The 14,591-nt window shown below is 35.5% G+C and overlaps 1 protein-coding gene across 2 annotated transcripts in view; it reads right to left on the reverse strand.

Annotated features, from left to right (window-relative positions):
• Positions 1–1,192: 1,192 nt before the first annotated feature.
• Positions 1,193–14,591, reverse strand: part of cstf3 (cleavage stimulation factor, 3' pre-RNA, subunit 3) — a 38,523-nt gene continuing 25,124 nt past the window's right edge. Inside the window, exons 11-22 of one of the 2 annotated variants that reach the window (XM_049483718.1) lie at positions 11,990–12,099; positions 10,464–10,580; positions 10,281–10,355; positions 8,941–9,084; positions 8,043–8,145; positions 5,980–6,049; positions 5,666–5,861; positions 5,390–5,540; positions 3,929–4,023; positions 3,048–3,108; positions 1,786–2,011; positions 1,193–1,749 (exon numbers count right to left, since the gene is read on the reverse strand). In XM_049483718.1, the coding sequence (XP_049339675.1) occupies positions 1,809–2,011; positions 3,048–3,108; positions 3,929–4,023; positions 5,390–5,540; positions 5,666–5,861; positions 5,980–6,049; positions 8,043–8,145; positions 8,941–9,084; positions 10,281–10,355; positions 10,464–10,580; positions 11,990–12,099 (1,325 nt within the window). In that variant the 3' untranslated portion in view covers positions 1,193–1,749; positions 1,786–1,808. Of the gene's footprint in view, positions 2,012–3,047; positions 3,109–3,928; positions 4,024–5,389; positions 5,541–5,665; positions 5,862–5,979; positions 6,050–8,042; positions 8,146–8,940; positions 9,085–10,280; positions 10,356–10,463; positions 10,581–11,989; positions 12,100–14,591 lie in introns of both variants that reach the window. The other variant, XM_049483717.1, reaches the window with a different exon arrangement.

Genomic DNA, 14,591 nt, shown 5'->3' on the forward strand with positions numbered 1-14,591 from the left:
TTATCATTTAAATAGCTCTTAGTTAACAGCTGTACTGAACTCATCAAGAGTTAATTACTTGAATTTCTTGTCTCTTAATAAAGTGTTTGAGAGCATCAGTTAAAGTAAAGTAGTGAAGAGGTAGAGTTACAGGTATACAGTGAATAGTGAATATTTGAGTAACAGATTATGAGAAGCAAGAACTACTCAACTAAGTTAAGAAAACTCAGTATTGGAGTGTATGATACTGCTTTTTTTTATAAAGTATCATGATTATCACCACCTGATTTTGTTTTTTACTTTATTACAAGCCCTAAAACATCCCAACTTTTGTGTAGGAAGTGTAGCAGGTCTGAAATGTATGTATATTAATAAAGGGAATGAAATTTAGCAGATAAATTGAATAATTGACTAAATATAAAAATCACTGGATTGTTTTATTTGCACTTTCCATACTGTCCCAGTCTTTTCTGATTAGCGTTAAATTAAACTGCATAATCAGTATAGTGAGGATTGAGCTGCACCATATATGGTTCCACAGCACCTCCTAGTGCCGATCTGAGATGATCCCAGCACCAGACCAAACTCTCTTTCCTAAATACTAGTAGATCTAAAAAAAAAAAATGTATATCTTTGAAAATTACTTTATTTCAGTAATTCAGTTTAAAATGTGAAACTCATATATTATATAGATGTATTAAACACAGAGTGATCTATTTTAAGTGTTTATTTATTTTATTGTTGATGATTATGGTCTACAGCCAATGAAAACCCAAAACTCAGTATCTCAGAAAATTAGAATATTATATTAGACCAATTGTTACTTTTGGCAGTGTGCCAAGTCCTGCTGGAAAATGAAATCTGCATCTCTATAAAAGTTGTCAGCAGAGGGAAGCATGAAGAAACTCTTTCTAGACTCTGAGAAAACTATTCCAGGTGACTCTCCCTCATGAAGACACTGAGATTAAAATACCAAGAGTCTGCAGATCTGTCCTCAAAGATACATGTGATACTTAGAAGAATCTAAAGTATAAACTTTAATGTCTTCAATATTAAATTTACAAGCTTTTGACTGGTACTGTATATAAATCTGTACTCATTTTTTCCAAGCTCTTTAAATTCGCCACTGTCTATGAAAGACTGCTACATAGATAAACCTGTCTGTCTTTCCTAGAATGAAAATAGTGGGGTTAATTAAAAAAAAACTCCAGAGTCAGTTTTAGACGTTTTTTAGTTTTATTGGAAGTGAAGTTGTTTTAATTTCCATTTCACTACAAAATGACACGGCCGATGTTTCCGATTCTTCCATCACCAAGTTACTACACGAGGTAAGCTCCGAACTACGTGTCAAAATCAACATCCAGAATAAAAACTTTGTACAATATAAGCCACTCAGTTTTAAAAATAAAACTGTCTTTTTTTCCTTAAAAAAAAGAAGAAGCAAACATCAAAAACACGAGAACAAAAAAAATCGGCAGGAACCACGAAGATAATCGGAGAAGATCTGAGGAGATGAGAGGAGATCAGTGAAGAGACTCGAGTTATCTGAACTGATGAGTCTGTCTGTCCGTCTCGACGAGTCAAAAACCTCAAAAAAAAAAAAAAGAGGTTTAAAGGTAGATGATACATTCTGGTGTGTGTTTTCAATTAAACACATCTAATAAGAGAGGAGGAGGAGGATCAGGTAAGAGATTGAATCACTGGAGGAACAGTTGGGTTAGAGGTTGGTGTGTCCGTGGTGAGATAATCAGTGTGTGTGTATTTGTACAGGTGTGTGTTTGTACAGGTATGTGTGTGTTTGTACAGGTATGTGTGTAGGTGGGCGGGGCTCATCGGATCCTCTTCTGCTGTCTCGCTCGGTAGATATCGTTAACCGGAGGGGCGACGGCTCCTTTCTCCTCCTCCTCGTCTGAGTCGGCGTTGGGTCTCTTCAGGGCCTTGTTGGCCACGGCGTGGTTCTCCACTGGGCCGTTCCCCTCCATTGGAGCGTCGGGGCGACTCCCCGTGATCAGCTCCACAGCAGCTTCTACAGCTAAACACACACAGAGCAGAGAGAAACACACTGAGAACACTGCAGCTTTCACCATTCATCTAATTTACACTCTTTCCCACTTTAACCCATTGTTAAAGAGCCCATGGTGATGTACTAGTGCATGTCAAAAATTAGAATATCATTGAAAAGTTACTTTATTTCAGTAATTCAGTTCAAAATGTGAAACTCATATATTATAGATGTATTAAACACACAGAGTGATCTATTTTAAGTGTTTATTACTTTTATTTTATTTTATTTCAATTTTCTCCCCAATTTACACGGCCAATTACCCAACTCACTCACTAGGACTCCCCTATCACTAGTGATGCCCCAACACACCAGGAGGGTGAAGACTAACACATGCTTCCTCTGATACATGTGAAGTCAACCACCGCTTTTTTTCGAGCTGCTGCTGATTCTGTAGCATTACCGAGTAGCATCACTGCTGCTAACGCTCGGAGGAAAGCGCAGTGACTCGGTTCCGATACATCAGCTCACAGACGCCTCGTGCTGTGGACATCACCCTAGGAGTGGTGTAAGGGAGAGAGCGCCATCTACCCACCCGGAGGGAGTAGGGCCAATTTTGCTCCTTCTGAGCACCGGCAGCTTGATGGCAAAGCTGCATGAGCGGGGGTTCAAACCTACGACCTCCCGCTCATAGTGGCAGCGCTTTAGACCAGTCAGCACCCTGTTTATTTCTTTTATTGTTTATGATTATGGCTTACAGCCAATGAAACTCCCCCAAAAAAACAGTGTCTCAGAAAATTAGAATGTTATATAAGACCAATTGGTACTTTTGGCAGTGTGGGCAGTGTGCCAAGTCCTGCTGGAAAATAAAATCTGCAGCAGAGGTTCAGCATAAAGTGCTGTAAGATTTTGTGGGAAAACAAAACTGCACTGACTTTAGACTTGAGATCACTGACCATCAGTAAATTTTACATTTCATTTGTAAATCAAGGGACCAGAGTCCATGTTTCCACAATCAGTGATGGTTTGGAGAGAAATGTCATCTGCTGGTGTTGGTTATACTTACTTTCAGGTAATGTGCATCTTCTAAACGATTCCATCAGCTCATCCACTTTTACAAACGGACCCTGCAGAAAGAGAAGAAAAAGAGAGACAATGAGATCTAAAATACTAAAAAGAAGGTGGTATCAAATCAAGCTTTTTACTCTTTAAGTAAAAGATCTGGTTTCAAAACGACTTAAAGTATAAAAGTAAAAGTAATGTATGGAGAAAAAATAAAGCAATTAAGAACAAAAACTTAGGCCACGCTCACAGACTATAGTGCACTTCCCCTTGCCCAAAACACATAAGTGGGTGGTTGCACAGCTAAAGGGGTCCTACAGGTCACTATGGTTGTATCTATGGTGTTGCTAGGTGGTTGCTAAGGTCTTACTATTGTATGTATGCTGCTTGCTATGAAATGTCTAAGGGATGCTGCTAAGGTGTTGCTATGGTATCTATGCTGGTTACTATCATGTTGCTAAGTTGTTTCTAGGCGGTGCTATGGTATCTATGCTGGTTGCTAGGCTTCACAATGCACAATGATAGGTAAAAGTATAGATACTAAAGATTAAAATACTTCTGTAGAAGTTGAAGTATCACTTCATGCTTTTACCTCTTTAAGTAAAAGTGTAAAAGTACTGATTTTAAAGTATAAAAATAAAAGTAAATGTAAGGAGAAAAAATAAGTCTATAGTGCACTACCCCTCCCCAAAACACATTTTAATAAAAGCCATAATGACTATAATGTTCTATTAAAATATTAAAGTTGATAATATAATTTGGGATGCACTAGGCTGATCCCTGTTTTAGCTGCATATATGCCCATTAGAAATGAATGAATTTTAATACACTATAGAACAGGTTTAAAACTAAGATCAGATCAGAACAGCGGACGGTATTACTGACCATAAAACAGGTTGGAGGAGGCAGCAGCTTCATCAGCACAACAGCAGCTGGAGGCACAGGAAACACACCTCCAGGAACAGGGTGCAGGCCCGGGGCTGTAACACACACAGACAAATCATAACATTAATACATCACACAGATCTACAATACACAAGACTCTGGAGAGGGGTATCCAGTTATTGGGGTTAAGGTATTTATACATTTTCCTTCATGACACATGTAAGTCCTACACATTCTACAAACGCAAGACAGTGAGGATTACACATTAATACTAGTTGTTAATGAGTGCCTGCAGATGTGCACCAGCACCATAATGTCATCTAGTGGTTGAACAAGGAGCTGCAGCTTCCTGTGACTGAGGACTGAGCATCCCGTATAAAAAGTTGTTGAAAAAAAAAAAAAAGCTGCTGTTATGCTGATTTAGCTCCTGAATGACCTGATTATTTCACAGGACTAGATATATTGTACATATTCTGGTTAAAATGATCCCATATCAAGGCATAGATTTTTATTATTGATCTTTCAGACTCTAATTATGCCCTAGAAAGGTTCTGTTCTAATGGATTGATATGGGGGGATGAGGTTGCATTGGTTTGTGTTTCTGACACAGAAACATTAAGTGGGTCAGTCCTAGTTTCTGTCTAAACTGGAGCAGCTTGATGTTGTGTTTTCTAGTTCACCCTTTCTGAACATCGTCCCATAAATATATAAATATATATAAATATCTGCTCTGGTCTGTCAGGGTTAAGATGAGATAAATCTGTGTTTTAGTTCTTGTATATGCTAAGATATCATAAATTACTATAATTAAAAGACTGTTGCTCTTAAAATATAATAAATGCAATATACACTGACATGCCAAAAGTCATGGGACAGGCACTAGTACTGTGTTCCATGACTTGATGATCTTACAAAGTAAACAAATAGTGAAGTGATCCAGACTAAAGGAACACATAAGGAATCATGAAGTAAGTTAAATATGACTGTTAAACAAACCAAAATACTCTTTTCTGAGTATTTTTTAGTTTCTGAGGCTGGTAACTCTGATAAATCCTTTGCAACAGAGGAAACTCTTGCTCTTCCTTTCCTGGGGCGGGCCAGATGAGAGCCAGTTTCATCATAACTGACCTTCATTTTTTCTTAAAGTATTTTTTTCTTTACTTAGTTGAATAGTTCTCGCTTCTCATAATATGAATTAGTAATTAACTTACTCAAATATTCACTATTCACTGTATACCTGTAACTCTACCTCTTCAATACTTTACTTTAACTGATGCTCTCAAACACTTTATTAAGAGACAAGAAATTCAAAGGATTAACTCTTGATGAGTTCAGCACAGCTGTTAACTGAAAGCCTGAATTATGAGGTGACTCTACCTCATAAAGCTGACTGAGAAAATCCAGCAGAGATGTGTAAAATTCCATATATATTAAAGATAATTCCTTTAGTATGATACTTACGAGCGAGGTGTCGTGGCTGGAAGGGGATCATCTGATTGGTGTCTGGTTTTGGATACTCTGGTTTACGGTCAGTCTCATCTTTCAGGGTGGGGGCTGAAGGCGCCACCACTGCCTCCGGGATCAGTGCAGCGTATTTAGCACGGGATACATCCTTTACGTTAACAGAGAAACGAACAGAACCAGGAGGAGTGAGATTACAGTTAGCACTACTACTACACATACAGTAGTAATATATACACAGCTTATTATAGATTATTTTTTTGATACATTTTTTACCTTGTATCCAAGAGCTTTGAGTTCACTGGAGGAGCAGGGGTACAGATCCATGAACTTGTATCTGTCCACCAGCAGGGCCGTCTCCTTCCCCTCATATTCATCTTTAAACGCCATAAAACGCCTCCGCTCCACCTTCAGGATACTCGCCAGATCTCCTATATTACTCTCAAACGCCAAGAAACGAGCCCAGATCTCCCTGTCTCACACACACACACACACACCAAGACACACACCGTTAGGATTCAGATCACAATATATTGCACAGATATTAATAACACACAGTTTTGTGTTTGAAGGTACAGAAGCTCACTAACCCGGATTTCTCTGGAGAAAGACTTCCAGATGTCAAAACCCTCTCAAACAGCACCCTCGTATTGTTATCCTCTGTTAAACAAAAAACACAAAATGAATCAGAAAAAGGAGTGAGAAAAATAATTAGAAAATGAATCAAAAGGAATCAGAAAATCAATCAAATGAGTCAGAAAAAGAATCAGAAAAGGAATCAAAAAGGAGTCTAAGAAAGAAAATCTGAAGAGTCAGAATAAGTAAAAGTGTCAGAATAAGAGTCAGAAAAGGAATCCAAAAAAGAGTCAGAAAAACAGACAGAAAAAAAGAATCAGAAAAAGACAGAAAAGTAATAAAAAAAGGAATTAGAAAAAGAGTTAGAAAATGAATCAGAAGAGAGTCAGAAAACAGTGAGGAAAAGAAAAGTAATTTAAAAAGTCAGAAAAGGAATCAAAACAAGAATCCTAAAAGGAAAAAAGTCATTACAAAAGAAAGTTGTAAAATACAAGATAAAAAGTATTGTTACAAACAGCAACACAAGAAAAAAGTATCTATATATACATATATAAAATAAGTCGTACAATTAATGTTGTAAAATTAAACTTTTAAACATTTAAAAGTACATTTAAAGGTCCAAAAATTATCTGTTAGGAATATTAATTACAGCAGCCTTGAAGTGTAGTAAAATTAAATATATAATTAAATCTTCAAGTGCTCATTATTTATGTGCATATTAATTATTTTAATTTTTATTTTCTCTTCTAATTCAATGTGAATAATATAAAAATCCTGGGAAAAGGAAATGTATATTTGTATAAAACTACAAGAAAACTGCATTTTTTAAAACGTTTGTTATCCCAGCCCTGAGTCTCACACTGCATTATTACCTTACATTTATTATTGAGTATTATGTTTTACAATTCCCTCTGGAGAGAAAGAGGAACTGTGTGATTCTGAAATGGACTGACACTGATTACACTGAGAGGATATTCTGTACGACTGGTGGCAGAAATATGAGTTACAAATATTTGTTGAAGCTCTTTCTGACTTCCAGTAAAACCAGCAGTAAATAAAACCTGTAGAGTGAGATCAGTCAGCTATAAAATAAAGACGAGCACCAGGTGGAATTACGGGCAGCTGAGGGTGTATAGACTGTAAAAATAACTGTGTTTAAGCATAAGATTTTATCCTTGTTAAAATGAAATGAAAAACAAATAAAACCATATACAGCTCTGGAAAAGAAATTAAGCGACCACTTCAGTTTCTGAATCAGTTTCTCTGATTTTGCTATTTATAGGTTTATGTTTGAGTAAAATGAACATTGTTGTTTTATTCTATAAACTACAGACAACATTTCTCCCAAATTCCTAATAAAAAATTGTAATTTAGAGCATTTATTTACAGAAAATGAGAAATGGCTGAAATAACAAAAAAAGATGCAGAGCTTTCAGACCTCAAATAATGCAAAGAAAACAAGTTCATATTCATAAAGTTTTAAGAGTTCAGAAATCAATATTTGGTGGAATAACCCTGATTTTTAATCACAGTTTTTTTCATGCATCTTGGCATTATGTTCTCCTCCACCAGTCTTACACACTGCTTTTGGATAACTTTATGCTGCTTTACTCCTGGTGCAAAAATTGGAGCAGTTCAGTCCATCCCATTTTCAATTCAGTAAAATCAAAGAAACTCATAATTTTAAGTGGTTTCTAATTTTTTCCAGAATTGTATATACTAGGGAAGACAGGTGGGGCTAATCAGTAACTAGGAGAGCAGGAACAGTCTTACACATGCTTTTACACATGCTTTTGGATAACTTTATGCTGCTTTACTCCTGGTGCAAAAATTCAATCAGTTCAGTTTGGTTTGATGGTTTGTGATCATACATCTTCCTCTTGATTATATTCCAGAGTTTTTTTTAATTTGGTAAAATCAAAGAAACTCATCATTTTTAAGAGGTTTCTTATATTTTTTCAGAGCTGTATATATCATATAATATGGGGATTAACCAGATTTTACATGGTGTGAAGAATTAAATAGAGCAGTGTACCATTTCTGTAGGTTAAACTAATATAAAAGTAAAGAATCTTACCATTGAGATGAGAGAGATAATCTATATATGCCAGAATATACTCCGGGATGTCTCCGTACTTCTTCAGGCCCAGCTCAAAGATCTTAAACGCCACTGATTTGTCCTGATGTAGAAAAGAAGAAATGTAGGTTATCTATACTTTACTGCAGTAATTATTTTACATTTTCACACAATTATCTGAACTTTCTAATCATTTCTACATTTTAATAAAAACAGTCTCGTTACTCCTATTTAATTTCAGCTGGTTTTCATTCCGGCTTCTCATCGTTCAATAAAACCCCTATCCAGATAAATCTCTCCATCCAGATAGAGTGAATCTGATTGTGATTGGATGTAGAGAAGTATAAACATATACCATTCTGACTTCCTATTGGTTTATATATACTGTGATCCATCACACCTGCATGTATGTAGTCTAGTATGAAGATGATTTGTGCAGAGACTCAAGAGAACTCCAGATAAACTCCAGTCCAACTAAGCTTCTTTAATATATTTACATTCTATTAAAATTAATTTTTAATAAGCATATATACAGATGAAACACTATAGGGAACAGCCTGGTGCAAAATCCCAAATTATATTATCAACATTTTAATATTTTAACATTATAGTCATTATAGCTTTTAGTAAATTGTGTTTTGTGTAGTGTGCACTATAGGACTCTGTGGGCGTGGCCTAAGCTTTTGTTCTTAATGGCTTTATTTTTTCTCCTTAAATTACTTTTACTTTTATACTTTAAGCAATTTTGAATCCAGTACTTTCTTCTTTAACGTCTACAGAAGTATTTTATTAAACTCTAGTATCTATACTTCTACCTACAGAGTAATGAATGGAGATACTTTTCAGACTTTTGTACCAACAGCTGCTTCACCTTGTAGATAAAGTAAAGAAGAGTTACCTTGCTGCAGTAGTATTCCATAAGAGCAGCTGTGACGTAAACGTGGTGCCGTGTCCGAACGTCTTCTCTGGCCTTCTTAAAAATAGAACGACCGGACTTTATACCCTCTGCTCTTCTGGCAAATTTCATATACTGAATGTAAACCTAAACAATAAATAAAAAAAGAATATATCACCACTTATAGAAAGTTCCTTAATTTTAACCCTTAATCAATAATGATAAAAATGGCATATACTAGTGCGTCACAAAAATTTAGATCATCATTAAAAAGTTAATTTATTTCAATAATTCAGTTCAAAATGTGAAAAAATTCTTAAAAGCATTCTTTTTTTATTTATTTTGCAATTTTTACTGCATGTGTTTTTAATGTTTGCAGTTTTTTTGGTAGATTAAATAAGTCTTATTTATGTAGATTTATAGATTTTGTTTCACCTGAAAGAATGAAACTCATATTTGTAATAAATAAAACATATATTTATTTTATTGCAGTAGTGTATCCTTGAAATGAATAAAACAAGGTCAAAGTATTGTCATCAAGACTATACAGGTGCATCTCAATAAAATTTAATTTCATTGAAAAAAGTTACTTTATTTAAGTAATTCAGTTCAAAATGTGAAACTCTTATATTATATAGATGTATTAAACACAGAGTGATCTATTTTAAGCGCTTATTTCTTTTATTGTTGATGATTATGAAGCTTACAGCCAATAAAAACCCAAAAATCAATGTCTCAGAATATTATAATATTATATAAGAACAATTGGTACTTTTGGCAGTGTGCCAAGTCCTGCTAGAAAATAAAATCTGCATGAAAGCAGATGACATGTCTCTCCAAACCATCACTGATTGGTGGAAACTTCACACTAGACCTCGAGCAGTTTGAACTGTGTGTCTCTCCACTCTTCCTCCAGACTCTGCTCCCTTGATTTACTTTAAATGAAATGTAAAATGTACTGATGATCAGTGATGGTTTGTTTGGAGAGACATGTCTGTCATCTGCTGGTGTTGATCCACTGTGTTTTATTATCAAGTCTAAAGTCAGTGCAGTTTTGTTTTCCACAAAATCTTACAGCACTTCATATCTTACAGCTTCCCTCTGCTACTGACAACTTTTATGAAGGCGTGGATTTCATTTTCCAGCAGGACTTGGCACACTGCCCACACTGCCAAAAATACCAAATAGCCTTATATTAGATTCTAAGACACTAATTTTTGGATTTTCATTGGCTGTAAGCTTTAAATAGGTCACTCTGTGTGTAATGCATCTATATAATATATAAATTTCAAATTCTGAACTAATTTTTTGAGATGCACTTGCATGCTTATAAAGAGTCTCACCAAAGTCGGGTCGATGTCCTCTATAGCTAGCAGGCGGTTGTATATGCTGTGTACTTTCTCATACTTCATTCGACTCTGAAATGTGGGGATAAAACAAATAGTGAGGTCCTCAAATAATCCAAAAATCAAAACACAATTTACAACATTTAAGTTTCAGCTTCAGATCAGCGCTGAGAGCCTCACCTCCTCGTAGTCAGCAAAGGAGAAATACAGCAGCATGTTCTTCTTCAGTAGAGTGGAGATGGCACGCTCGTAGATGTTGGCGGCCTCGTCACTGAACAGCTTAGCGTTGTTCATGTCCTGAAATCAGACATTAAATATCAGTGAAAAAGAGAGAAAAGGACGAGAAAAAAGTTCCAAAAATGTTCATCTCTGTTAGAGCCATTTCTTTCTTTCTTTTTTTTTTTGGTTGAAGTTGTATATTGTAGAGTTAGATTTAACACTTAATTAATACTTAGCAGAAATTTCAGTTCTATTTCTAGCATGTGAATATTGTTAAATTTTACATTTTGGGCAATATAAGAATTTACAAATGCAATTGCTTTAATAGGATATGATCTAATTGGCTGCTAATTCTAGTATAAAAGTGTGATGACTCATAGAAGATAGCAGAAGCCTCTAGCCAGGAGCCTCACAGTCTTTAAACAGTAATTTAACCAACATTTAACTTTATTTAGTTAGGATTTTATCTTTTATCTTGTATTTTAATAAGTTCATAGTAAAGATAATACAATAAAGAAAAGTTTTGGATTTTTTGGATACGTGTCGCATGTGAAAAGCAGAACACTGCATTACATCTCAACTATACGCACATTTCAGTCATCTTTACACGCACATCTATATACACTAGAGCTGAGATTGGGCCGAAAATACCCAGCCTGGCCCGAGCCCTCCCTATATACGGTCATCACAACCCAGAGCCTGATTTAAACCCCACATTTTTTTTTTTTGTTTTTTAAAAACATTTTCGAGCTGTTTCAATGAGCAAAATCTATTTAGAATAATGTTAATTAACATTGCAACACTGAAGAAGCATAGACCTATTATTTAATAAAAATGATTTTTAGGACAGAAAACACACCAATGATCCGAAGCATAAACATCGGTAAATTAGGCTACAAGAATGATGTCTGAATTACTTTCTTCTAATCTAATCTAATTTAATTTATCATGGTTTGAGAATATAAAATCATTTGGGCAGAGAATCTAAGCTCTAATTTACACTACCAGACTAAAGTTTTAATACAACTTCTCATTTAGCGTTTTTCTAATTTAATTCTTTATTTAATTAAAATTTTTACATTGTAGATTAATATTAAAGACATGAAAACAATTAAGGGACACATATGAAATTATGTAGTAAACTGTAAAAATCACATAAGCCTGACCTAAACCCAAAAAAATATATTTCTACTATTATTTTATAAAAACTATACTTTGAATAAATGTATCATAAGAATCTATAGAGCCTTAATATAGTCTTCAATATTAAATATACAATAAAATAAATATTTTATACAAAGAAAGAAACACATTGAATAAGAAGAGGTGTGTCTAAACCTTTGACTGGTGCTCTACGTTTTACCTTTAATAGACACAACATATTTTATATGAAAAAGAAAAAAAAACATGACTGGCTTTATAATGGTGAACTGAGCTTGGTGTGCCTATTTAAAGATGGTGTTAGAAACAGAAAGCAGAACACTCACCCCTTTCTCTGCCAGCAGCTTGCTGGACTGCTCCAGATACTGGGCAGCCTCGTACCAGACGTCAGGGTGATGGCCAAGCACCAGAAGGCACTGCTCGTAGGCAAACATCACTGCAGGAGGAATCACACACACACACACACCTATTATTACTGTATGTACATTAAGCAGGAGTCTGAACAGTCCCCATGTGTGTGTGTTACACTGTGTTCTGTACTGTATTTAGTCCGATTAGTAGGGTTGCCACCTTTTAGAAATGAAAATAAGGCACAATATGTTTTACTCTGTTTTTAATTTTAAATGACTACCCAAGACCTACAATGCAAGTTCAATTATACCAGTAGTCATTAGAAGTAGAAGACCTAGGACCAGCATTTTTATTAAAAAATGCCATTAATCTACAAAAGTTTAATGTTTTTAGTAGGGGTGACCTGCAACAGTCGCTGATTCGACTATTTGATTCGGAGGACCCCATTCGGCTATGAACCTCATAGTCGAATGTACCATTCTGACTGCATGGGGGTGCCCAAGGCTGCTGCTAAGCATTAGTTGTTATATGAAATGTCTTTGTTTTTGTTATATATTGCCTTTTGTCAAATAAAATCATCCTAATTTCTGTTAATATTTTTTTTGAATTATGTGTGCGCATTAACAATAGGCTTCTTCCTTACTACACATTAATATATCACCCCCTGCAGTTGCACAATCCAAATGAGCGGAGCTGAACACGCTACAGGGTCGTCAGCTGGGCCGACTGTGCCCAGACATAAAGACACAGTGATGGCTATGTTGCAGGCCAGTGATGAGGATGAGGAGGACCAGGCGGAGGATGAAAACTTATGTGTGAAATGAAGGCTTATACAAAAGACTTCACAAAATGCAGCGGCGGTCCACTGGAATGGTGGCAAAAAAAATGAGGAGAGGTACCCAAAACTGTCTAGAGCTGCTAGGAGATTTCACAGCATCCCCTCCACCTCCACGCCATCCGAGGGGATATATTTTCTATGCGGGTTTCATTGCAAATAAAGCGCAGTAAATAAGTAAATAGTTTCAGTAAATAAATAAATAAAAGCTAAATAAAGCCAACCTACCATGTTTATTCATTGATCAGAGTGTTTTAGGTTTTTCCTTTGAAGTGGAAAAAAAGTCCTGAAGAGAACGGGAATCCCGTTTACTGTGCTCTGGGAACAAAAAACGACTAAACTATTCGACTATTAGTTGACTAAAGGGAAAATCTGACTAATCAGATTCGACTATGAAAATCCTTAGTTGAAGACACCTCTAGTTTTTAGTAATTGTAATAATCTTATACACATTAAGCCATTTCATATTACTGTAAACCAAAAGGAAAACTGTACAGATAATCCAATGAGTAATCTTGAAAGTTTTAAAAAAGAAAAGGTTTAGGTATAATCCATTTAAATATTAAAAGCCTTCTACAGAAAGATAGAATGGATCATCTTAAAATCCTGGTTGCACAATCTGATCCTGATATAATAGATTTAATAGAGACCTGGCTTAGTCATAGAACCAATGATGACGTTGTAGTTTTAAATAATTTTATTTATTAATAATCCATAGAAAAGATGGATAAGAAAAGAAAAGGAGGGGGAGTTGCTATTTACACCCGAGTAAATATACAGACTACAGTTTTATGTGCATTATCTAAAGAAAAATGTTATGAGTTTTTAGCCCTTAAGGTTTCATCCGTGCATCTCTCGTGCCCTCATTCTCTTTCAAAATCAAACAAGTGCTGGATGGTTCTCTACAAAGATTTCTTCCCTGTAAACTATTTATTTGGGTGAGTAAAACACTTCAGTTTATTTACAGGAAGCTCAGATTTTCAATATTTTTAACAGCGCGGTTAGCAGCATCACTTAGCGCTAGTAAATGGTGACTGACAGAGCTAAACTGAGGAACTCTGAGTGTTTCAGTAAGCCAGGGCGCTATCAGCTAGTGGTTCATTCCACGTAGCTTGTTTTAACACAATAAACACACAGACTACAGTCTGATATACTCACCTCTGAATGGAGAAAGAGCTAGTGCTGCTGTTAACAGCTAATGCTAATACTGCTGTAGCCTCGGTGCTGGAGAAAAATTTCACTGAAACTTCTGTATAACGCTCTTACTCCTGAATATTCATGACATGCTAATTTAACACCTTATAGTCCAAATACAGTAATTTCTCCTTTCAGAACTAAGTATGGTAACTTCTCAGGTAAAAAATCATGCTTCCAAGTTGCACAAATAAATAGGGGTTAATTCTAATGTAAACTATGATCAGTAAGCACAGTTTCACGCTGTAGCTTGGTGGCTCCAATTATCGTTTCCATTTCAGCCGAAAACTGGAAAATCTAAGCTTGCTGTAAATAAACGAAATTACAGTTTTGGTTACTTAGAGGTCCCCCAACGGCAAGACATGCAGAATTAGAAGGGTCCCCTACTTCCAGCCACCTTACATTCTGCTTGAAATACTCAATATTAACTGGAAAATATACAGTGCCCTCCATAATTATTGGCACCCCTGGTTAAGATGTGTTCTTTAGCTTCTCATAAATTGAGTTTTGATCAAAATAATATAGGACCACGATGGAAAAAAAGAGTA

This window comes from Astyanax mexicanus, chromosome 9, assembly GCF_023375975.1.
Source record: "Astyanax mexicanus isolate ESR-SI-001 chromosome 9, AstMex3_surface, whole genome shotgun sequence".
NCBI lineage: Eukaryota > Metazoa > Chordata > Actinopteri > Characiformes > Acestrorhamphidae > Astyanax > Astyanax mexicanus.